This window comes from Phocoena phocoena, chromosome 7 (assembly GCF_963924675.1).
Source record: "Phocoena phocoena chromosome 7, mPhoPho1.1, whole genome shotgun sequence".
In the NCBI taxonomy this organism is placed as follows: Eukaryota; Metazoa; Chordata; class Mammalia; order Artiodactyla; family Phocoenidae; genus Phocoena; species Phocoena phocoena.
The window spans coordinates 109,110,284-109,134,583 of record NC_089225.1 but is presented as its reverse complement, the minus strand read 5'-3'; the positions used below and the strand labels follow the sequence as shown (position 1 = coordinate 109,134,583).

The following is a 24,300-nucleotide window of genomic DNA, read 5'->3' as shown; positions in this document are numbered from 1 at the left end:
GGTCAGAGCCAAGAAACATATCAGAGGAAGGACCGGCAGGCAGAGCAGTGGTAGCTGGATGGTGGTAGGGAGGGGGTCCAAGACAAATCCATGTCCGGTCTGGGCAACTGGAAGCTGAGCTGGATACAGGAGAAAGAGTAAGTTCCAAAGGGAAGAACTCCATTCTGGGGATGTTGTGGAACACCCCGGTGCTGTTTAATCAAGCCTGCGGTTCAGATGAGAGGGACAGTGTGTAAATAGTCCCCAGACAGGTGGGCCTCAAAGCCCTGGGGTGCCTGGGATGACCTGGGAGAGGGAGGACAGCGGGTGGAGGGAGAGCCAAGGCTAGAGCCCTGGTGCCCATCACCTCCATTCGAAGAACAGAGACATCTTGGCCAAGAGGAGGGCCAAGGAGGCCGTGTCTCGGAGGCCGTGTCTCAGAGGCCAGAGGATTTCAGGGAAGAAGGGAGCTCTCATCAGCATCAGATTCTGTCATGAGGTTCATCAGGCAAGGGATGGGCAGGGACCAGGCAGGAACGAAGGGAGGATACAGAGCAGGGCAGAGCCAGTGCCCTGCGAGAGGGGAGGGGGGGTCCTGGAGGCAGCAGGTGCAGAGGCCTTTTCCTTAAAGACCAGATGGAAAGGAGCAAGAGGGATTACAGAGAAACTAGGGATAAACCAAGGGTAGGGAGCCCATTGTACAGTAGATGTCATCATTCCCAGAGATTTGTCTACTTGCTAATATTTACTTGTAGCCTCCAAATCAATACTCCTGGTGCTTCTGAGTCATTCTAGGATGTTCACGGAGTGACAGAAACCTGTCCACGTTCCCAAGCGAGCTCATTCAAGGCCGTCTGCCCCCTGCTTCCGCTCCCATGTTGTAAACGGGTGTCCTTTTGCGGTCTACTTAGTGCCATGTTTTTTGCATGTCTGTACTTCTTCTTGCTGATTTTGCTGTTTAAAATGGCCCCCACGTGTAGTCCTGAAGTGCTCGCGTGTCCTGAGCGCGAGAAGGCTGTGATGTGCCTTGCGGAGAAAATACATCCGTGGGATAAGCTTCCCTCAGGCACGAGTGACAGTGCCATTGGCTGTGAGTTCAGTATTAATGAATCAACCATATGTATTACATAAGACGTCTTTCAACAGACACACACATAAAACAAGCATACTGATTACTGGACAAAATGTGACCACAGGCTGGTAGGAACCTAACCGTGGTCTTCCCGCAGGAGCAACGGTTCAGGATTTGCCAATTCAGCGTCTGCAGCCACTTTATAGAACATCATTACTGTAACGAGAGCGCAGTGTACTTGGTGGGGCAGTTGGTAGGCATGTGCTGTGAAGGAGCCTCAGAGCAGGGTGTGAGACGCCAGATTTCCACCTCCGGGCGCTGGCTGGGCTTGTCTATCTTACGTGTGGTGGCCAGGGAGGGTGTCTGGCTTCCCCAGTGGGTGGGCTGTCATGGAAAATCACGACAAGAGGTTGTGACGAATAGGCTTCATTTCTGAATACTGAAATCACTCAACAGGTTCGCCGAAGAGGCCCAGGTTCTAGGGTCACCTCCCTACGTAGTCGCTGGTGGGTAGGTATGCTGCTAACATTGCCGGTCTGTTCAGGTTTTGACCTTCCAGGTGTGCTTTACTCCATAGATGCTTCACCCAACACGTGACAAATGTTTCTTAAACAAATGATCCTTGAGGTTTTGCCCTCTTGCGCTATTTTCTCAATGTGTAGATATTGACATGAGGTCAAGTAATACAGGAAGAAAAACAGGTGCTTTGGGGACAGACGGACACGGGGAGTTAATCCTAATCCAGCACCAGCTCTGAGAGGAGGGGCCTCCAAGGCCTTAGCTTCCTCATCTACAGAACGGAGATATAGTGATAAAACTTCACTTAGATGGTTGCAAGATTTATATAAGGCAACGTAGGTGGAAGGTCCAAACACAGACCCAGGCACCCTTAAGAGCTCTGATCTTCATGGGTGCAGGGCCAGGCACGAAGTGGGGATTCAATGAATATTTTTTGGACAAATTGATCAAATCAGAGACTGATTCTTTTCACCATGCAGTTATTGACAAAAGACCTCTCTAAGAACTGCTGCTCTGGGCCATATAGCATAGGAATTCTACACTAATAATTCCGCCCTAATTGATCATTGCAACAAGAAGGAAAGAGCATCACTCACGCTGCTGCGGTTTGGGTGGCGGCAGAGTGATTTGTGGTCTTCAGGCCACTACGTCATGCAAAAGTCAGAACTGGGCCAGCTCTAAAGATCAAGGAAGTGTGAAGCTCTCAGACAGATTTCTTGTGACATGAGAGCTGGGACCTGATTTTCCCCTCTTCCTATTTTAGGGTGGCAAATAAGAAAAAACATCTCAGACCTCTTTGTTTAAATACTCCCTTTCACTACCCACACCTACATATTAAATGATTTTCTAGCAATCTGAAAGAATCCTAGAACAGTGGTTGTTAAATTACAAAAACACTTCCTCAGCTCCTAATTTGTTGCAGAAACTGTGCTAAGCTCTGAGGATTCTGTGATTCTCGATGAGCCGAAGTCTCTGCCTTCAGAAAGTTCCCCACAGGAAACACGTCATCCACAGTTTGAAAAGAGTTGTCCTGAACTTGTTCCCACGTTGGTTCGTTCCTTCCTTTCAACCTGAGGGAACCCTTATTATAGTCTAGGCACTATTTTTAGCGTTAGGAACTAGACAATGGATATTATTATTAATAACTTAGTATAGACATATTATTAACTGTATTTTTCATGTTATTAAACTAAAATAATAAAGATGACAAGGTAACACATCCTAAAAGAGCTCATTGTCTAGCAGGGACTAAAGCAAATAAAATAATAATCACAAATCTTTGAAGAACTGAGCCCGAGAGTTTAGGGACTACGTCACTCTCCCGGCTCCTAAGTAGCAGAGAAAGCTTGGAAAAGGATTCCAGACACAGTGGATTGGCCTCTTCACTGGACCCCCTGTGCTGGCCTTATCTTAGAATTCTAGGAAACTCAGAGCACAGTGTGGAAACCGGCCCCGCTGAGGGTCATGGCAGGGCAGGGATATAACTGGGACATCAAGGTCAATGTCCAGGCCAGGGCAGCAGTGTTTGGCCTTTAGTCCGTGCTGCCTTTAAGGAGACATTTTTTTAAGTGATCAATTTCTTTACAGAAGTCAGATCATAAATTTATATTGGGATATGTGTATGTGCATATATATACATTTATATATATGTGTATATATATATATATATATATATATGCAATATAATCATTAATAAATAACATACAGCCAGTCCATTGAGAATTCTATTTTCTCCTGCTGAGGATGTTCTGTAAAGCAAAAAGAAATGATTTAAGTTTATAAAAAAAGAGTATGCTGAGTCTGTTTCTTTGTAATGAGTACTTTCTTGATTTCAGCCTGAAGCTGGTGTTTATTTTTAGGGTGTGTATAGATTCAAAAGAAAACCTACCATTTGCATCTTTTATCCAACACAGCCTCACTGGTAAATTTCCCTTCGATTTTAGTAAAATGTCAGTTGACCTCTTTCAAATTCCGGGGTTAAAAATTTATCATACTAGGCTTAACTGAATTTTTTGGATAACAGAAGGTCACGAACCCAAAGTGAGAGTCTGTCATCCACTCAAAAAATACTTCCAGAATGCTTGCTGGGTGCCCGGCTCTGCGCGGGGCCATGGGAGATGCTGGCGACAGAAATTGTCTCTCTCCTCGCCTCGGATGAGGACTTTAGGGAAGCCATAAGGGGATGTATCTCTGACGTGCGGAGACCCCTTGGGGAAGAAACGCTGAGCTGAGATGGAAGTGAGGAGGAATTAGCCAGGTGGATGTTCCAGGTAGAGGTCTGATCAGGAGGAACTGCAGGTATTTCAGTTTTGCAGGAGCTTCAGGGCTGGTGGCCTTGGGAGAGATGAGGCTGGAGAAGAGGGCAGGGGCCGGATCACGAAGACCTTTGCAGGCCACGCTAGGGAGTTTGGACTTTATCCTGAAGGCATACAGGGTTACGTAAACTGTAAAACCCGTGAAAGCCCAAGCTTCATGGTTAACTTGTGTGTGTGTATGTAAGAATGAAAGTACACTGAATCCATACCTATAATTACATCCAACGATTCCTTTTAAATGTGCCTTTCATCATGTTCCTTTAGTACTTGGGAGCCTTTAAAAAGACAGAGCTGCCTTTGCTCCAGTCCCTAGTAGCTGCAGATTTATACATGCATGAGGCAGTGGTGCTCAGTGTGGGTTTGCAAAACCAGGACTCAGCCTCCAGCACTGGGGCAAATAGGCTGTTCTTCCTCCTGGCTCAGGGTCTGCCTCTGCTTTGCTGTATAAATGAAGTGAGCCTTAGGGGGTTAAATGGAGAAGGATCAGAGTCTCCTCTGCATTTCCAGATAAACCTGAGGGCAGCGTGCAAGGTGGACAGTGTGGAATCAGGACCCGAGGTAAGATCTCAGGCAACAGGTCAGTGGTGACAGTGATGAAACGATGGGCTAAAGCCAGAGAAAATGTGTGGACCCCTGTGGATGTTGGGAGAATATGAAGGGTAAAGAAGGGCCAATGATTGTAATAACCTATAATGGGAAAGAATCTAAAAAAGAATATATGCATATAGATAGATAGATAGATAGATGATAGATATAAACTGAATCACCTTGCTGCGCACCTGAGGCTAACACAACATTGTAAATCAACTATACTTCAGCAAAAATTTTTAAAAAGACCCAAGGATACTCTAAAATTTTGAGCTGGAGAAGATTCAGTGGATGCTGATGCCTTCTATTAAGACAGGGAGCTGAAGAGGAGGCCAGATGACCTTCAGGAGCCCAGGGATGCTCTCTGCAACTGCATCCAGCGGGCAGGTGATGTAAGAGCCTGGATCTCGGGATAGAGTAAGGTGAGCGATGTGTGTTTGGAAGCAACTGTACATCAGTGATCAAGTCAGGCAAGCGGAATAGACGGCAGTAATCTATAGAAGAAGGAAAGGACTGGGCAAAGGAGACCAGACAAATGGTCACCGGGATTGAAATGACTGATCAAGAGAAGGAAGGCAGGTTAGATGCTAGAGATCTGAAAGATCACTATCCAGTTTGCAAAAAGCAGAAAGGTGAGTGGGAGGTGGGGAGGTAGGGGCAGCAGTCACGGACCACAATTTTGTCAACATGTTTAGCGGAGAAGGAAGTAGGGAGGGAAGGCAGCTGTTGAGATGGGGAGACTGGGTCAGAGAAAGGGGGCTGTTCTGTTTGTGGTTTGTTCTTAGAGAAATTTGATCACGTCAACAACAGCACATATAAAAGCCATGGGAAAAAGATTGAGGGTGCAAGAATGAAGAGACAGTCGAGGATCAGTATTTGGGAGGAGAGAAGAAAAGGTGGGAGGCCAGACAGGAGCTGAAGAGCAGACTACAGACGTTGCGGGTGTGGAAACAGCAGCTTTAAGACATCCCCACCCTCCAACCCCCCGTTGGTAACTTCCATCTCTAAATACACGTGTTTTTAGCTGTGTCCCCTTACCTCAGGGCTGTCACTCAAAGCCAGTGTTTATTCTTGCTCTGGGCCACAGGTTCAGGCCCCTTCTATTTCCAGGAAGAAAACCCCTTCTCATGATCCCTGAAGATAGAAAGGGGATATACAGGCTCCGTCATTCACATCAAAATCTAAGACAACATGGACTTAGTGACTATAAATTAATGACAAGGCCTGTGACCAGCACCACCAGAGCCCCTCCTGCCAAGAGGCTACCCAAGAACACCATGACCTCATCTTGCTTACCAAGTTCTCCCTCACTCTCGGGTGTGACAGCTGAACCCCCAGCCATACGCCTTCGAGGGCAGGGACTGTCACATTTATCTTTCAGTCCTCTGAGGGATCTGCCCAGGGCTTGTCACACACATTTGTTGAATTAAATTGAATTGTCATGTTCAAAGCAGTCTCTGAGATGGCTGCACCTCTGCGTCAATGAAGGTCCCAATGCCCAAAATGTTTTTAGAATTCAGCTCTGGAATTACCTTCCAAGGAATATAAAAAGGATCAGTCGCATTAATTTATATCTATATAATATTTTTTTTGTCCCAAATGACATTTTCTCAGAGTGGTAGCCAGCCTCAGAGATGGCCCGCTGGTATTCACACTCTCAGGTATTCCCCTCCCACATCGGACCAGGGTTGGTCTGCATGATTAATAAGCTATGCAGAAGTGATGCTCTATCCCTTTCAAAATTAGCTAATAAAAGACTGTGCCTTCTGTCTTGGGTGCTCTGTTGCTTGTTCACTCTCCTCTCTCTCTCTCTCTCCCATCATGTTCTCTGGCAGAAGCCAGCTGTCATGTTTTGAGGACATTCAGACAGCCCAGTGGAAAGGCCCATATGGTAGGAAACCAAAGCCCTCATTCCAATAGCCCCTGAAGAATTGAGGCCTGCCAACCACCATGTGGGTAACCTTGGAAGTGGATTCCTCAGTCCCAGCTAAGCCTTCAGATGAGATCACAGCCACAATCAACATCTTCTCTACATCATTTTAGAGACCCTGAGCCAGAAACACCCAGCTTGGCTACTTCCAGGTTCCTGACCCTCAGAAACTGTGAGATAATAAATGTTTGTTGTTTTAAGCTGCTAAGTTTTGTGGTAATTTGACACATAGCAATAGATGACTAATGCACCCAAGTTGGCTATTAATCTGATTAACTGAATTTTTTTCCAAAATTAAATCCAAGAGCACATGTTTTCCATCACTACAGAGATTCAAAAGAATGAGCCCTAGACTTGGAAGATAATTCCTAAAAAACTTGTTCAAAAATGTTCTCAGCAGTGGTCACATTTTTAGAATAACTGTATTTCTCCCCAAGTGGCACATTGGAGGGGGTCTAAACTCAGGCCCTTTTTTAAGCAAGCCTCAGATTGTAAGCTTTAGTACTTCAAATAAATTCGGAAAAAGCCTAAGGATGGTCAGACACTGAGCTCAATGAAACATTAATATCTGTGTTATTCATTTTAATGGAGAACTCTGATCAGAGGGTAAATTTCACAACTCTTCTGTAAAGCAACATGAAAAAAACAGAGGCTCTAGAGTCTGACAGATCTGTCTCTAAGTCCTGTCTCTGCCCCTCTCTACCTGGATCAAAGTCCTACGTTGGCCGTGTAGCCTTGGACAAGTTACAGAAACTCATTAAACCTCAGTTTGCCCATCTACAAAATGGGAAGGGATATAGTGTTGCCTCTCAAGATGGTTGTGAAGCTGAAGGAGAAAACTGTCAAGCAATTAGTAGAGAGTTAGTATTTTGTGTCTACAACAAACAACACGAGTTGTTACTCATTTCTTCTGTGTCAGCAGATAAGACACCTGGTTTACAGTGCTCTCATGAAGGTTAAATGAGAAAAGTGATCGTAAAAGGGAGAAACTAAATAACTGTTAGTTCTGTCTGCTTGCTGAAAAGTACAGTTGAGGTTGGAGGGCAAAGAGAAGTTTAAAAGAGTTTGGATTTTTCAGAAAATGCTCCAGATTGGGACAGGAGGCAGGTGAGTGCTGATTTCCTCAGCTAGATTTGATATTTTGATTCCTGACAAATTTTAAGTGAGTTTTGATGCCTCAAAGTTAGCTTTTCAATGATTTGCAAAGCTGGTTTATGAAGGACTGTTCTTTTTTTTTCATTTTCCCTTAAAATATTTTGCATTTCAGGGGTTTATCTCTTATGACATGACTTCAGCAGAGTCTGGCTTGATCAGAAAAGGATGTGTTCGGTGTCCTACAGAAGAAAACGGGAACACTTAGCAAGTGACCGTTCATAAAATGGCTCGCTTTTTGATCTGTCAGGAGTGAGACCTGTAACGCAGTAACAGCCATAAGGCAGGCCCCCTCTGCCCACTTCTGGAATGTTCTATGACTTTATTACTGATGCCACAAATACGCTTTTCCAGGAAGGAAGCAGTGAGAGATCACCAAAGAGTTTTGCTGCCATAAGCTCCAAGAGAAAAAATCCTCCTATTTTACCAATAGGTAGAAATGTTTCCTAAGCCATAGAACACTAACTCAATCCCACTTCAAATGAGAGACCACTTAAGAAGAGGAAAAAAAGAAAGCCCTCCCTCCCCGAAGCAAGATTCTTAATGGGATGGTCACCTCTGGTCTTATGGCTGGAGGATTACAGAATTCAGCCCCAGCCAGTCAGATGAGGTTTAGTCCAGATCCTTCCACCTACACATTGTTTCATACCTGGCTCCTAAAACTGGTCGTGCAGCCAGGAGGGAACAAGCGTGCTCAAGCTGGGGGACCCTCTCATGGTAAAAACCAACACCTGTCCTGCCTAATTGGCAGAGATGTTGGGACATGAAATGGAATCATATATGGAAAGGCTCTACATAAATATAGAGTTGCCTAAATGAAGAGTTGTAACATTATCGCCTACTGTTAAGAAAGGAGCAAAAGCAAACGTTTATTTTCTGTGGTTTCTGTAATTGTTCAAAGCTTATGTACAGATATTTCTAGTTTTAAATGACTCCTTGATAGAGAGCTTCAATATGAAGTTGATTCACACACACAAATATATATATATATATGTGTATATTAAAAAGAACGGATCTCAACTTACCAAGCGGATAACTGTTTCTTGATGTAGAGGATCCCAAGATATCTCCCAAAACCATCTAAGTAAATGTAGGCATTAGTATGTATCAGCACATAAAAGAGAGGAAAAGGAAGGACACTGCAAAATATGTAAATATTGTCAGGAGGACTCAGATGTATTATATAATTTATTTTTAATGAAATAAGGCAATACATTACATTAAATAACTTTATATGGTATTGAACATGTAATGTCTAAAAAAGCATGTGGGGAAAAGCAACTTACATGAAGTTTAAATTGTCTAAAAACGTTTCCACTAGACTCAAAATGATCCCCAATTGTTGTGGACGAGAAAGACGGAACCTCGTTATATGGACTTGCAAATCAACTGTGTTTAGGTCAAATTTGTGAGTTTTCTCTCTATGAAGTCCCCCTATGTGTTCAATTAAAAAAAAAACAAAAAGTGTGCACGAGTAGTCTTCATGAAGCCACTGAAAGCCCATAGTCACAAAGTAAGGTGGCTGCTTGACTCACAACGTTTCTACCAGGCGTCTGGGCCACCTACCTGTTACCCTCTGCATCGTGAACAGTCAGTTAGCCCGCTGGCTTTTGTCAGAGTGATTGGTCCAGCAAGCAGCACAGTTTAGTGGGGGAAAGAATAATCTTTTCAATAAACGGTGCTGAGACAACTGGATATCCACATACAAAAGACTGAGGCTGGACCCCTTCCTAATCAAAAAGGACCACGCATCTAAATGTAAGAATCACACAAACAACAAAAGGAAAAAATGGATCAATTGGACTTCATTAAACTTTAAAACTTTTGTTCTTCAAAGTGCACCATAAAGAAAGTAAAAAAAAAAAAAAAAACTCACAGATGGGAGAAAATATCTGCAAATTGTGTGTCCGATATGGAACTTATATACAAAATATATAAAGAAGTCTTACTACTCAACAAGAAAAGACAAATAATCCAATTTAAAATTTGGCAAAGGAACTTTTTTTCTTTTTTGGCCACTTTGCACAGCTTGCAGGATCTTAGTTCCCCAACCAGGGATCAAACCTGCACCCTCGGTGGCAGTGAAATCGCGGAGTCCCAACCACTAGACCGCCAGGGAATTCCGACAAAGGATTTGAGTAGACGTTTTTCCAAAGAATATATACAAATAGTCAATCATTGCTCATTAGGAAAATGCAAATCAAAACAGTAATGATGCACCACTTCACACCCACTGGAATGGCTAAAATTAAAAAGACAGACAATGATAAGTGTTCATAAGGATGTGTAGAAACTGGAACCCTCATACATTGCTGGTGGGAACGTAACATGGTACAGCTATTACGGAAAACAGCGTGGCAGTTTCTCAAAAAGTTACACATAGAGTTACTTTACGCCCCAGAAATCCCACTCATAGGTAAATACCCAAGATAAATAAAAATATATGCCCACACAAAAACTTGCACATAAATGCTCACACATCATGATTTACAATAGTCAAAAAGTAGAAACGGGGACTTCCCTGGTGGCGCAGTTAAGACTCCACGCTCCCAATGCAGGGGGCCTGGGTTCAGTCCCTGCTCAGGGAACTAGATGCCGCATGTCGCAACTAAGAGGCCGCATGTCGCAACTAAGAGTTCTCATGTCGCAACTAAGGAGCCCGGCAGATGCAACCAAGACTCAGTGCAACCAAATAAATAAATAAATAAATAAAAGAGATATGTATAAAAAAAGAAGTAGAAACAACCCCCATTTTGATCAACTAATGAATGGATAAATTAAATGTGGCTTATCCATACAATGGATTATTATTCGACAATGAAAAGTACTGATACATGCTATAACATGTATGAACCTCCAAACATGCTAACTAATATAAACGATTCACAAAAGAACACATATTGTATGTTTCTATTTATATGAAATGGCTGGAAAAGGTAAATCTATAGACAAAGAAAGTAGATTAGCGGTTTCTAAGGGCTGGAGAGAACGAGGAACAGGGTCAGGGGTCTTAGGGTTTCTCTTCTGGATGACGAAGTGTTCATGATTTAGATAGTGAGGAGAGCTGTACAACCTTATGAATATACTAAAAACCACTGAACTGTACAATTAAAGGGGTGAATCGTATGGTCTGCGAATTATTGGGTTGGCTAAAAAGTTCGTTCGGCTTCTTCTGTAACATCGTATGGAAAAACCCGAACGAAATTTTTGGCCAACCCAATTTATTTCAATAACAGTGTTATTAAAAAAAAAAAAATGGGACACATGACCTAAGACAGGACAATGGGAATAATACCAAGAGGTATCTCCAGCTGGAGCTAGAGAGAAGTGCTGTTTCCTCCTAAGTTTAGAGGATACGAATCTGGAGCGGCTTGTAGTCTTGCCTCCAGCTGCAAGGAGAGAACTCATCTGCAGTGAGGGGAGGAGGGACGGAGAAGGAAAAAAATGAATGTGGCCCAGAGAGTGCTGACAGTCACTAGATTGAGTTGTCCAAGAGGACAACTCCTTCCTCTCCTTTCTGGGAACGCGAGCCAGGGAATTATCTCATTTTGGCTTAGGCCACTTCTAGTTGAATTTCTATCATTTGAAATGGGAGAGAGTAAATAAATGAAAGGCCTGTAACTCTCCTCCCCCGAGTTCAGAATTCTTGTTCACTCTTCCTCAGTTTCTCCTTTTGCACTGTTTTGGGTCTCATGGCTGAAACTCTAGCCAAACCTCATCCCGTCCACTTGAAATCAGAAGGATTTGTCCAAAATCAAGTCCATTCATCATCCCACAGATGTTAGCATTTCATCGTGTGGTTGACTGAAGTACCATATAGAAATCATTTATCCTCTACATACTTCTTTTCCAAAATTAAAAAAGTAAAAATAAAAACTGCCCATAATTTAAATATTTATTTGGTTAAGAGAGAATATTAGCAATTTTAGAAATTTATTTGCTCAAATCTTTTTACAAAGCATTTATACTTATTAAAATTATGTAGTGGAAAACCTGAATGTTTTTATGTTAGAGACACTTTCTCTCGTTGTGTGCTTACCAGATATTTGAGCTAAGTCCTATTTCGTAATAATTGGGATGTTTGGTCTTACTCTCCATGGCTTCCATCTTTCTTCACATTATATTCCTTCCTCTGGAAATTCCTTTACTATCTACACATGTTTTTCAAGTGGCCTTTATGTTCATCACTCTGGGATATTTTTTTCAGTTTTCTTTCTTTTATTCCCTACTTCCAACAATGATTTATTTGTTCTATATCTAAATTCATCCCAGCCAATTGTCTTTCATGTTTGTAGTATCATCATTTATTTCATTTATTTCATTTATTTCATTTATTTCATTTATTTCACTGAAAATGGTTAACAGCTGTCGTCTAATTTTTTTTCTGTTTCATGTAAGAAATCTATTTTAGAGTTGCCAGGAATTACTTTAAATCTCCATCTGCTTTCTTCTCTTTCTTTCGAATTGCAGAATCCTTTAATTTAAGGAATTTTTTCTTTGCTCATCATCCTTTATGATCTCCTAGTCTTTGAGGCAAAGCAACCTGGGAGTTTATTTTAAAATCTTGTTTGTTTCCGGGACTAACTTAACTTAGTATCAGAGTCTTCTTCCAAAACTTGGGACTGGAAGAAAAGTGAGTAGTCTTCAGTCTGCAGTTAGAAAGTTGCAACAGGTTTGTGGGTTGTGCAAACAATCAGAATCAACTTTCCATCTCTTTCCAAAGAGATGGAAGAGGGGTTAAATTAGGCGGCCACTTATTAACTTCTAATGTGTTAAAGGTCATAGAACAGGCATCCATTTCTCTCGACATTCACCACTAACTCCTAGCTCTACTTGGCACTCTCTCTCACCTGCCCTGCCAGCCTCCCAGTGCCCCCATCCATTCTTACCTAGTTCCAGTCTGTTCTTCATCTATTCTGTCACTTCCCTACTTATAACCCTTGACTAGCCCCAAGCCAAGGATCCTTGACATGGCCCATGAGGTCCACCTTGACCAGGCTGGTGTCCTCTCCAACCCCACCCTTATGCCTCTCTTGTCATATTTTTCTCCCAGTCGTGATGGATTTCTGTCCATTTGTACCCATCAGCTTAGCTTCCCTCACACATCAGGGAACTCCGTCAGGCTCTCCCCTGTGCTGGGAATCTCCTCATCCTTCCCCTCCACACCCTGTGCCCTTTGTCCTGAGGTCACCCACCCTCCAGCACCCCGGGGAAAGCTCGCTCTGACCCCACACGCTATTGCATCCTCTTCCTACATGCTCCCGAAAGCTTGCCTGGTAGTCAGGGTAACCCCTGCTTAATGGACACTCCCAGACTCATCCACAAACCCCACAAGAGCCAGAGCAGTGCTTCTCTTGCTCTCCACTGTCTCCTAGCTTCCCCCATACAGACCACAAAATCAATACGTACAAAATGCTTGTGACCTGATGCTTGGTCCCTGTCACTTCTGGGTTAGCTTGGCCAGGCGTGTGCCACTGTGTCAGCTGTGAAGCATGCCTTACATCCTGGATACTTTACTGGAGTCGAGGCCCTGGGTACCTGAACTAGCATCAAGGAGATAGGATCCAGAAATCTCCTGGGGATTGACCCTCAAAAGTTGCCAGTGAGAACGAGATTGATCAATAACCTTACGCTCAACTGAACATTTTTGCAGAATTCTCCTTCCAACAGTGAAAACACCCCTGCAACAGGAGTTTCTCACTCCTTCCTAATTCGAAAATGGACTTCCATATAAAATATGGAAGTCCTGGGTATGTTCATAATAGAGGAACATTACTTTTATGTGTAATTCTTGAAGTTGAAATTGTATACTCTTTTCATGTAATTTTCGCTACAGATTTAAATCTTGAAAAAATTAATAAAAATATACGTAGAGAAAGATGTCATTGGACAGATTTGGCTGTATGATGGTAGAAACAATTTTTAAGTAGCAGTCAAAGATATTATCCATTATGAATAAACAAATAACGTAATAGTTATGTTTTTATCCCAAATTAGAGGCTTCCTCCTCATATCATATTGTTGACAATTTCTTCCTCATTTTTCTTGTATTCATTCAAGTATTGACTGAACATCTACCCTGTATCAAACCTTGTCTTAGATGACAAAACACACATTCCCTACCCTCATTTGATGTACATTCCAGTAAGGAAAGCAGTCAGTACACAGACATATACTGTACTGTATATTATACTAATATAATATATACTGTATATTATACATTTACTGTATATTATACTAATATAATTCCAAGTCAGAACTGTATATATTACTGATTTCACAGTATTATTGCAGATGAATATCCGTGCAATTGAAGGAAAACAGATGTGTCCTGCCATTTACCAAGCATCTATTACGTACCAGATTCTGGACCAGATCTTTCACGTCCATCAACTTACTTGGTTTTCTCAACTTCCTATCGGGTGGTCTCTATACTGGCATTTAACAGATGAAGAAGCTCCAGATCATGGAGATTAAATCTCCTGACCTAGGTTGCAGAGCTGGTAAATGAACACTGATGTATCAAAAATGCCCCTCTTGGGCTTCCCTGGTGGCGCAGTGGTTGAGAGTCCGCCTGCCGATGCAGGGGACACGGGTTGGTGCCCCGGTCCGGGAAGATCCCACATGCCGCCGAGCGGCTGGGCCCGTGAACCATGGCCACTGAGCCTGCGTGTCCGGAGCCTGTGCTCCGCAACGGGAGAGGCCACAACAGTGAGAGGCCCGCGTACCGCAAAAAAAAAAAAAAAAAATGCCCCTCTTCATTCCACTAAACCACAGAGGCAGTGAGATGCGTACTTAGATCTAAAATTTTGAAGATTTGCTCATTGTTATTTTAAGCTCACATCTTAAATGTTAGGAAAAGAGAGAGAATTGGAAGAAGTAAGGGATATTGAACATGAGATTGCAGGTGTAAACGGGAGATGCCAGCTGAGTCAGCAGAGCTATACCTGAGTGATGCTCCAGCTACTCTGTCACACCGGCCTGCCTGTCACAGACCCACACAGACCCTGAGAGGTAGGTGCTGTCCCAAAGGATGCCGAGCCCCTGCACCTACCTCTTCACTGCTGTTGGACTCGGAGGAGCTGGAGGACCAGTGGCAGCGAACCCACACGTCCTGCACCTGCTCAGCAGACACCCACACGGTGCTTCTGCAAACAACTGCTGGCTGGAAAAGGGGAAGCAGTGAGTTCCACGCCCGGCAGCTGGTAGAAATGGTTAGGACCTATCTAAGAAATCAGGCAACACCATAGGGCTTGACGCAATGATGCAGACAGAAAGGGAAAATTCACAGAGACATTTCATTGTTCCAAAATGAAAATTTCTCAAGACCTAAGCAGAAACAAATGATGACTTAAATGTCTCTTAGGCTTTTGCTACATTACAAGTCCTGAGGGAAAGCAGATGTTCCCTTCCTGAGCACTGAGTGGGCTCCCTCGAATGGCTTTCCTTTTGAACAACAAGAAATGGGGAGATCTCCCAAGGACCCTGCTCTGCTCTCCCTTGGCCTCAGATTTCATTAGAAACAAATGCTAGTGACACTTGGGTTTGGGACCTTTGTGAAACAGAGCCACAGCAAAAAGTCTCACGAAACAACAAAACAACGGGTCCTCTTTTCAGGATTGACACCCCTGTGTAACGACCCAGACATCACAACGATAAAGTAACAAAACCCTGAGACCTCGTACATCTGAACGAGAACGCCTCGGACAGTGAAGTTGGGGTGCCTCCCATCCCTGGGGTTAACCAAGCATGGGGCCATGTGCTGGTCACTGGGGAGATGAAACTGACCACGCTGTGGTCCTGACCCCCACAGAGCCCAAGCTGGTGGAGGAGACAGATGCTATACAACAGTCAACTATAAAACAGTGCAACTCGCACCAGGAACACGGCTGGCATTTTAAATTCCTTTAAAATAGAATTTGAAATGTCTCTGGGATTTTTCTTGGCTATTGGCCTCTTCGTATTCACTTTGCCTGGAACCATCATTATCCCTATTTTTAAACAGCAGAAAGCTGAGGCAGCAGGAGTTAAATAATTTGCCAGGATTACTCAGGACTGTGGACTCCAAGAGCTCGAGTCCTCGACCACTGAGTCACGCCGCCCCTGCCCAGGGGACAGCGTGGACACAGTTAGTGGTGCCTCCCAGGGTGTCCAGACGCCAGGCAGTGGCCAAGCCCTTGGTGTGGCTTTGAATCAGGTCCCGGCGATGTAGGAAGACAGGTGCTCCCTTGCGTTGTTTTCTGGGCTGGTGGCCTTTCCCCCGACTCTTACCACGTAGTAGCCCCTCTGGAAGTCACAGGTGGCGGGGTCCTCCCCAGAGCCCCTCCTGCACGTCGTCTCTCGGATGCGGAGCTCTATGTCCATGGTCAAGCTGTCCTCATCCAGGATGTTGACCTTCATGAAAACAAAGCGTCAGTTTGCCATAGATGTGTTTCTGAAGGTCACACGCTAAGAATGTGTCTCCTTGCACAAGGAGAGAAAGTGACAGAATACCCCACCACTAAACCTTTCAATTGTCATGGCAATCACCCAGTTCCACGCCCTCATTCTGAAGACCAGGGGAAGAAGTGCTTTACCAAAGGCTCACAAGACTTTACTGAGACAATAGGACCAGAACTTGGGTGTCCTGACTCCACGCTAAGCACTGCTGCTAATGACTTACATTTACGATGACTCCTCAGGAGTTACAGATTCCGTATCTGCAAATTTGCCTACTTGCTAAAACGCACATCTAACCCCAATCAGTACTGGGTGCCCTCACGGCCACTCATGAAGACGCGCTGGGCGGCAAAGAACTTGAGTCGCCAGATGCACACGCTCCCGACCGGGGTCAGATGAGGTGATCAAAGGCTCAGGCTCTTTGCCTCTGCAACCAGACCGTACACAAGTCAATTTCACGGTCTATTGTGTGTCACGGTTTTCTCAGTTTTGTGCTTTTCCTCGGTGATTTTGCTGTTTAAATTGGCCCCCAAGCCTAGTGCTGACAAGCTGTCTAGTTTCCTAGCACAGGAAGGCTATGATGTACCTGACAGAGAAAATACATGTGTTAGCTGAGCTTTGCTCAGGCCTGAGTGACAGCACTGGTACAGCGAGCTCAATGGTAACGAATCACCATATATATTAAATAAGTCTTTAAGTGAAAACACAAATAAAACAAGGGCACCTATTGATCAGTTAACCGAAATATTGTGACCAGAGGCTCTCAGAAACCTCACCCGGCATTTTCCCAGGATAAACGGCTCCGGATTCACTAACCCAGTGTTCGCAGAATATTTATGGAATGTAACTGCCGCGAATAACAAGAATCAACTTATCTTAAGTGTCAACGTATGTATGAGATTCAGATTTAATATCTAATATGTAAAAATGATCAATAACCAGGCTCATAAATAACGGCAAGGCTGAGTTTTTAGTCCTACTTGTTTTTAGAAAACCCTGCTTGCATCAGCACTTTTCATCCTGCGTCAGAAAGAGACACAAAGACGCCTCCATCCTGAGCTTGGAGCTAGCCACTTATTTCCAAAGCAAAAACAAAGTATTTTAAGTGTCATTTTCCTAAAAGAATGCTCCATACTTTCCTAATAATTCCCGAAATAAGTAAGTAGCAAGTACATCTCTGCTGTACAGTGTTATCCAGCCCCGCTTCCCGGTTGATCAGTTCGGATCTATGAACAAGATTAGACAGTTTTCCACTCCTTTCCACCAAGGGTGGGATACTCGGGGTACCTTCCAAACTTCCTGATGAGGGTGCTGTTCCGATTACACGGACGTCTCCTGACTTACTAAATGCCCACTGTGTGTGCTGTACCAGAAGCACAGCAGGGAAGACCCCACGGAGCTTAGATTCCACCTGGGGCAGGGTGGTGGGGTACCACACAGCAAACACACTAAAGAAAACTGAACAAGGGCCTTCCAGATGGCTATAGGGTTAGGAGCAAAAAAGCATCGTGGCAGTGGGGATGGAGAGCTGATAGTTTAGACGAGGCGCCTGAGAAATCCTCCCAAGGAAGGCGTTTTTAAGCTGGGACTTAAAGGATGGGAAGGAGCCCATCGTGTGAGGAAAAAGCAGAGCCAATGTCCTGGGGCAGAACAAGCCCAGTGGTCGTGGTGAAGCAAAATGAACAAGAGGAAAACCAAACACCCTGAAGTTGGAAAGGAGTGCGCCAGACACTTAATGGTCCCGTAGCCCGTGGGAACGAGTTTTGACTTCATTCTCATTGCAATGAGAAGTTCTCAGAGGCTTCGAAGAGGTAAGATCTGAGTCACCATGACTGCTACAAGGAGAGCACACGGGGGCAGGGACAAGATGGCAGCAGGGAGGTGGGCTCCACTGCCCGACCCCACCCCAGGCTCCAAAAACTCCTTCCCTTTGAGCTCTTGAGCCCATCCTTTGGCAAATTTGAGTCAACCCACACAGTCACCTACTGCCCAGTGAGGAGAGAGGTGGTGACAGCACCGTGACAGTCGGTGTGACCACTTTCAGGCAGGGAGTAAGGAGATAGTTTGCTTTGGAAATAAGTGGCCACAGCTTCACGCTCGGGATGGGGGCGTCTTTGTGTCTCTTTCTGACGCAGGATGAGAAGTGCTGATACAAGCCGAGTTTTCTAAAAGCAGGTAGGATTAAAAACTCCATCTTGGGCTTCCCTGGTGGCGCAGTGGTTGAGAATCTGCCTGCCAATGCAGGGGACACAGGTTCGAGCCCTGGTCTGGGAGGATCCCACATGCCGCGGAGCAACTGGGCCCGTGAGCCACAACTACTGAGCCTGTACGTCTGGAGCCTGTGCTCCGCAACAAGAGAGGCCGCGACAGTGAGAGCCCTGCACACTGCGATGAAGAGCGGCCCCCGCTCGCCGCAACTAGAAGAAAGCCCTCGTACAGAAACGAAGACCCAACACAGCCAAAAATAAATTAATTAATTAATTTAAAAAAAAAAAGAATTCTGAGATTAAAAAAAAAATCTCAGCCTTGCCATTGTTTATGACCCTGTTTACTGATCATTTTTACATATTAGATATTAAATCTGAATCTCTTAAAAAAATTAAAAACTCTTCACCTGGAGCGCATCAAGCAGGCTCTCCCTGCCAGCCCCGCCCCCCCCCCCAACATGCTTCCACAATTCCTTAAAGCAACCTGATGAAAGCAAACTGGCAGGACAAAAGCTTAGTTTAAAAGATGAAAATGCAGGGGGTTTGAGTACTGATAATTTTAACTGTGAGACGATTTTGCAAACTTTTTGCATCTCTAAGCACTTTTACGCACCCTTTCCAGAATATGGAGAAAAGTCAAATAACTGCTTTTTCATCTGAATTCACTTTCAGCCAGTGAATTTCTGCTCTGTGTTCTTTGAAAAATGTGGGACAACCCAAATACTCAACCCTAAGGAATCAACTGGAGAAAATCCCAAACCCAGCGTTACGGCTGAAATAAATCATGGTCCTTTACAATCGGTGTTACAGTGTGGTCCTGTTTTTTTAATATATATATATTTTATACCCACATATGAAGAGAAAAAAATCCCAAAAGACATCCTGCCACATGTTCATAGTGGGTGTCTCAGAGGGCTGGATAACGAATGTTACTTTTGGCTTTCTCTTTCTTGTTGTATCCTGTGACTCTTTATAATGAGTATATTTTGATTTTTTTATTTCAAAAAGAAATAAAAATATACAAGCCATAAAATACCCGTAACAGTTCCTTTTGGAGAGTACAGTGTTTAATGTTATGTGTCAGTTTAGCTGGGCCACAGTGTCCAGAGCTCTGGTCAAACATTGATCTGGATGCTTCTGTGAAGAGGTTTTGGGATGAGGTTAAAGTGGTGGACTTTGAGGAAAGCAGATTACCCTCCTTCATGTGGGTGGGCCTCATCCAATCAGTTGAAGGTCAGACTAGAGCCGAGACTGACCTTTTTCTCAGCAGGAAGCAATTCTGCCAACAGGCGGCCTTCAGACTTGAACTGCAACATCAGTTTTTCCCTGGGTCTCCAGCCTGCTGACCCACCCTGCAGATTTGGGCTTTACCAAGCCTCCACAGCAGTGTGGGCCAATTCTTTAAAATCAATCTCTCCCTGTCTCTGTCTGTCTCTGACTCTATCCATCTCTCTTCTCTGCTTCTCTGGAGAAGCCTGACTAACACAGTGATCATTTAGGCTTTTCAAACTAAGCCCTTATGATTGGACAAAAAGTAAAGCTCAGGTATAGCTGCCTAGCAGAACGTAGAAAGCCAAAAAGCAAAACGTGCAAAGAGGAAAGGTAAAAATGGACAGAAATGGGCATAGACACATAAAGGATCCCAAAGCTTCCGTGGCTTTGCCCCAAATATCCCAGAATCCATCTACTCCTCACCCTCCCCACACTAAGAGGCTCAGTTGCCATAGGTCACCATCTGCTTCCCACAGTTGCTGTCTGGGCTTCCTCCTGGCACCCCACTCCACACAACAGCTGCAGAGATCTTAGAAGGTCTTCTTGCACTTTATTTAAAACCTCCTCCCAGCTACCCCCTGCAGAAGGTCCTCCCACGGCTGGAGGTTCTCGTCACTGAGTGAGTCTTAGCTCAAATATGGCACCTCTGTGGAGACTTCTCTCCCATCTGACAGCTACCCCAGCCCAGGCCCAGGCCCATCCATCACCCCGTTTTATTTTCTCCACAGGACTCCCCACTCTCTGAGACTACCTTCACTTATAGAATTTGCACCCCATTCTCCCTTCATCCCCTCCCCTCCTCTCTCTCCCCTCTCTCTCTGCAGTGGTATCTGAGCTCCATGGGGGCACGGCCTGGTCCAGCCTCTCTGTTCCTCACCCCCAGCACAGAGCCTGTGTCCACCTTTCCTTTCTCTGCTTGTGTACATTGAGGGAACAGTCTGTGTGTGCCTAGTGTCAGTGTTGGAACAAGGAAGTCATCGTGGCTGATTACATTTCCCCATGCTCTCCCATCCTTTTTAACCTTGGAGCCCAAGAGTTCAGTTACTTACAATCAATCGCAAAAGCATTTGATCCAAGTCCCTGGTAAATCGCAGTGGTTCTTAACCCTGACTACACATTAGAATGACCAGGAAACATGTAAGAATATGAGCCCCACCCTCAGGGATTGGGATTTAATTAGTCACCATCCTGCCTGGGCATCAGGAGTATTTCAATCTCCCCGTTGATGCTGATGTGCAGGGGTCGAGGACCACTGGGCTTATGAAGCAAACTCAGGGATAAAGTAGCGGGGCCGGACCCCTCACCCTAAGCCCACTGAACTCTACCCCAAACCTCCTGCACATACACAAACATGACCAAACCACTTATTTCCTTCAGACATACTCCGAGAAATGAAACTATGAGATCAAATGTTATAAACATTTGCTATTTTTAATGTTTAACGTGTTTATAAGCATGCTTAACAAGCTGCACGTTTGCAAAGATCATTTTACCAAATTACACTTTCTCTAGCAGTGCTTGAGATTTCCCTTTCACCTTTCCCCTGGTTATTTTCATTCTGATTTTGTCGGCTGTCGGAGAAGTGACATATTTTTCGCAATGTTTCGAGCTCATTTGTATTACCATTTTGTGAATCGTTTTGTACCCCCAGGGACAGTGATCTGATCTGTTCCCTCATCTCTTTCCTGAGGACTTTGCTTAGCTCTGAGTGGATCTCTCAAGGCTACTGTTATGAAGGGAATTGGCCTATTTGGGGCCATCTTCAGGGTGTTTACAGAAGGCATGACTAACGCATACAATAAAGCAAAATGTGAACCACTTCTGAGAAGAAAGACGTATCACCAGGACAGATCAAAGCAGAAGAGTTCTTCCTCCGTTGGGAGAAGAAAGGAAGTTTTCATGGAAGGGACATGGTGAATGTAACTCGGCCAATGAATTCGAATAGTGAGAAAAGGCCGGAAAGACACAAGAATGTGCAGAATTCCAGGTAGCAGAGCAGCGCACAGGAGGCGGAGGGGCGTCTCCCTCCTGTGTCCTCACTGAGGATCACACGCCCACACACACAGGTGTGTTTCTTTGCAGGTGCCTGTGTGTCCGGACTCAGGTGTCTGATACCAAGACGACCCACGCGCTGGAATGTTCTCTGGATGACTACGCTTCATGCTAGCTCGTCTCCACTGGCCAGATTTCCATGGTGTCAGTAACTGGTTCTCTCGGGACCTGTCCTCATGATCTTATTCACTTAATTAACTACTAACTTTCTTCTGTAGCAAGCACTAGCTAAATTACAAGCAAATCTAAACTCATTTGCAAGCTTGGCAAGGGGACACTGATTGCCCCACACCACACGTGGATTTCATTAAGTGCAAAAGATGGAAGCCCAAACAGCCAGTGTACGACGGAGGGGTTCTTCATTCTGCCCAGTCCTCCTCCAGAAGGAACTCGCCCTCTGGCTTGGCAGCTGACCCCACGTATCTCGCCGTGCTCTCGCACCGCGACAGCCAGGCCAAGTGATCCCAGCCTGGCCACAACAGCCTGGTTCTGGACTAGCTAAAGCATCATCTTCGTGACCTATGACCCAATTAGAAAAGACAACTGGGACAATTCAATTAATTTCCTGGGAATCTGGAAATAAGAAACTGAGCTAGTTTATGAAGGAGCTGGGTCAAGATGGATGTATTGTATTTGGAGACTGGACCTACGGAGCCATGAGCTGTGTGCCCTTTACAGGAGGAGAGGGGACAAACCAGGTGTGTGCTAAGGTGGTGCCCGGCAGGGATGGGAGAGGTGAGCATGAAGGTGGAGAGGAAGTAATGCCCTTCGGGCATCTGCGAGGAGGCGGCCGCTGCCTGGACCCCTGGCCATGTCTCCACAGTTCCCAGTTCCCAGGCGGCCCGTCTGCAACGAGTTCTCATTTGCAGGACCAGGAACTTTGTAGAAGCTCCTCACCCCCCATCTTAACCTAAACTCTCCTGCAGGTATTTCTGCTGCCTCCCCACCCCCCTTGCACAGGACGAAGAGCAGGCGGTGAAATCACCTGGGGCCCAGCCAGGAGGGAGGCGATCTGCAGGCTAGTTTCTCATTTCCTTGGAAGGATAATTCTGTTTCTTTCTTTGCCAATCACGGCCTTAGTCACTGGAAGCCCATGAAAATTCATCTTTTCCCCATTTCCCCAAGCTAACAGGAAACAGACTATTACAAAATTGACAAAGCAAAGTGGATTTCTTTGGCTCAAAAGCCAGAATTTATTTCCTATAAGTATTAGGAGCAGAACTGCTGAACTTGAAAAAGCCTCATTTCTAATAAACAAGCAGTTTTTAATAAAACATCTCAAAAGGAACCACGGGGACTTTGGGTCCAGAAGCAGGATGTGCAGAGGGTAACATCTGGAAACAGGAAATGATGCCAGAGGGAAGGAAAATGCAAGAATCAGTCATCCGAAGCAGCTTTGAGAGCTTTACGACAATAATTATAATTAAATCCTTTCTCTATTAAAAAAAAAAAAGAGTGTGAAAGAGATGAGTAGCTATTATCTTTTTAAACTGGAAAATTTTTAACGTGTAACCCAAAAAAGGACAAAAGAAAAAACCAGAAAGCAGTATAAAGAGGACTAGAGCAGACATACCAGGCACTTACTCTTCTAACTGAGCTTCTGAATGCCCGAAAGAGATAGGGGCTCAGCGACTGGGAATTCACTTTTGCCACGGAGGCGCTGACAGCTTCCCTCAAGGAAGACGGGTCATAGTCATACACGGGAAAACCTGGACTCATAAACACATGAGGACACAGTGAGACAGGATGCGTGGATGAGGACAGCTCTGCATCATCAAGGGCAGGTGGCCTGACCCTGAACTCCTTACCTGCACAGTAGTGGAACCAGTAGTTCGTTCCAAGGACAAACATGATCAACACCTTCATCACCATCTTCTCCATTCTGGGAAGGATAATTTCAGTTCCGATCCCAGCAGATTGTGTCTATGTGTTTGGGGGTGACCAGTCGTCCCGAAAGCAGCTCTTTATCCAGTGTGACCTGGCTTGCTCACTCCGACTGAAGCAGACTGCGGCTTCAACAGAGACAATTGATCCTGCAGTCAATATTTACTGCTGCCTTTTCCTAGGGAAAGGGTACAGTTTGAGGCCACTTTTGAAGTTTGGACCTCAACATGGGACTTTAGCCCGCGGCAACAGCCATCAAGAGGCGGGGACTCCGCATGCACTGTTTGCTCTTCTCTATTTTAATTTCAACCACATGGACTGCCTATTTCTCTTTATTTTCCTTTCATTTTTGGAGGGAGGGGATGCAACCTTACTTTCAACAAAACAGTTAACTTTACATTTTTGTCCATTTCATTCCCTCTCATATTCCTAAAGATCCTGCAGTTGACTGTTTATAAAAATTATGTGGTTATTTCATGATCAGACTGGAAATTAAGACTGGAAAGGAGAGAATTTAATCTGCAGGGCTTAAATATGCCAAACAAGTTCACGTGCAATACAAAACAGTGACATGCCTCCGTGTCCACCGACCCTCTCTGCTTACGGGCGTTTCCGCATCTCACGTGGATGATAAGGTCTATGCATACTGATGACTCTCACGCACTGTAAGATCCCAAGGTAGTTTGTGAATCATTAAAAAGAAGACACGCTTTACAGTAAATACAGGTTGTGTTACATGCAACTCATGGTGCTCTCATTCCTTGAATTCATGCATAAGAAGCTGTAGTGCCCTGAGGCTCACAAATACCTGGATCAGAATCCTGGCTCCATACCTGTCAGGCGTGTACCCTTGGGCATGGTACTAAATGTCTCTGAACCTCAACTCCTTGA

General features: G+C 44.7%; 1 protein-coding gene across 1 annotated transcript; it reads right to left on the bottom strand.

Annotated features, from left to right (window-relative positions):
- Nucleotides 1–5,521: 5,521 nt before the first annotated feature.
- SPP2 (secreted phosphoprotein 2) lies at nt 5,522–23,412 on the bottom strand. Its single transcript, XM_065881010.1, has 7 exons — nt 23,334–23,412; nt 23,110–23,234; nt 15,827–15,949; nt 14,610–14,720; nt 8,581–8,635; nt 7,752–7,814; nt 5,522–5,607 (listed from the first exon to the last, which is right to left on the bottom strand). The coding sequence occupies exons 1-7, from the start codon at nt 23,404–23,406 to the stop codon at nt 5,522–5,524; spliced, it is 636 nt and encodes a 211-aa protein (XP_065737082.1). The 5' UTR covers nt 23,407–23,412.
- Between the last annotated feature and the right edge of the window lie 888 nt (nt 23,413–24,300).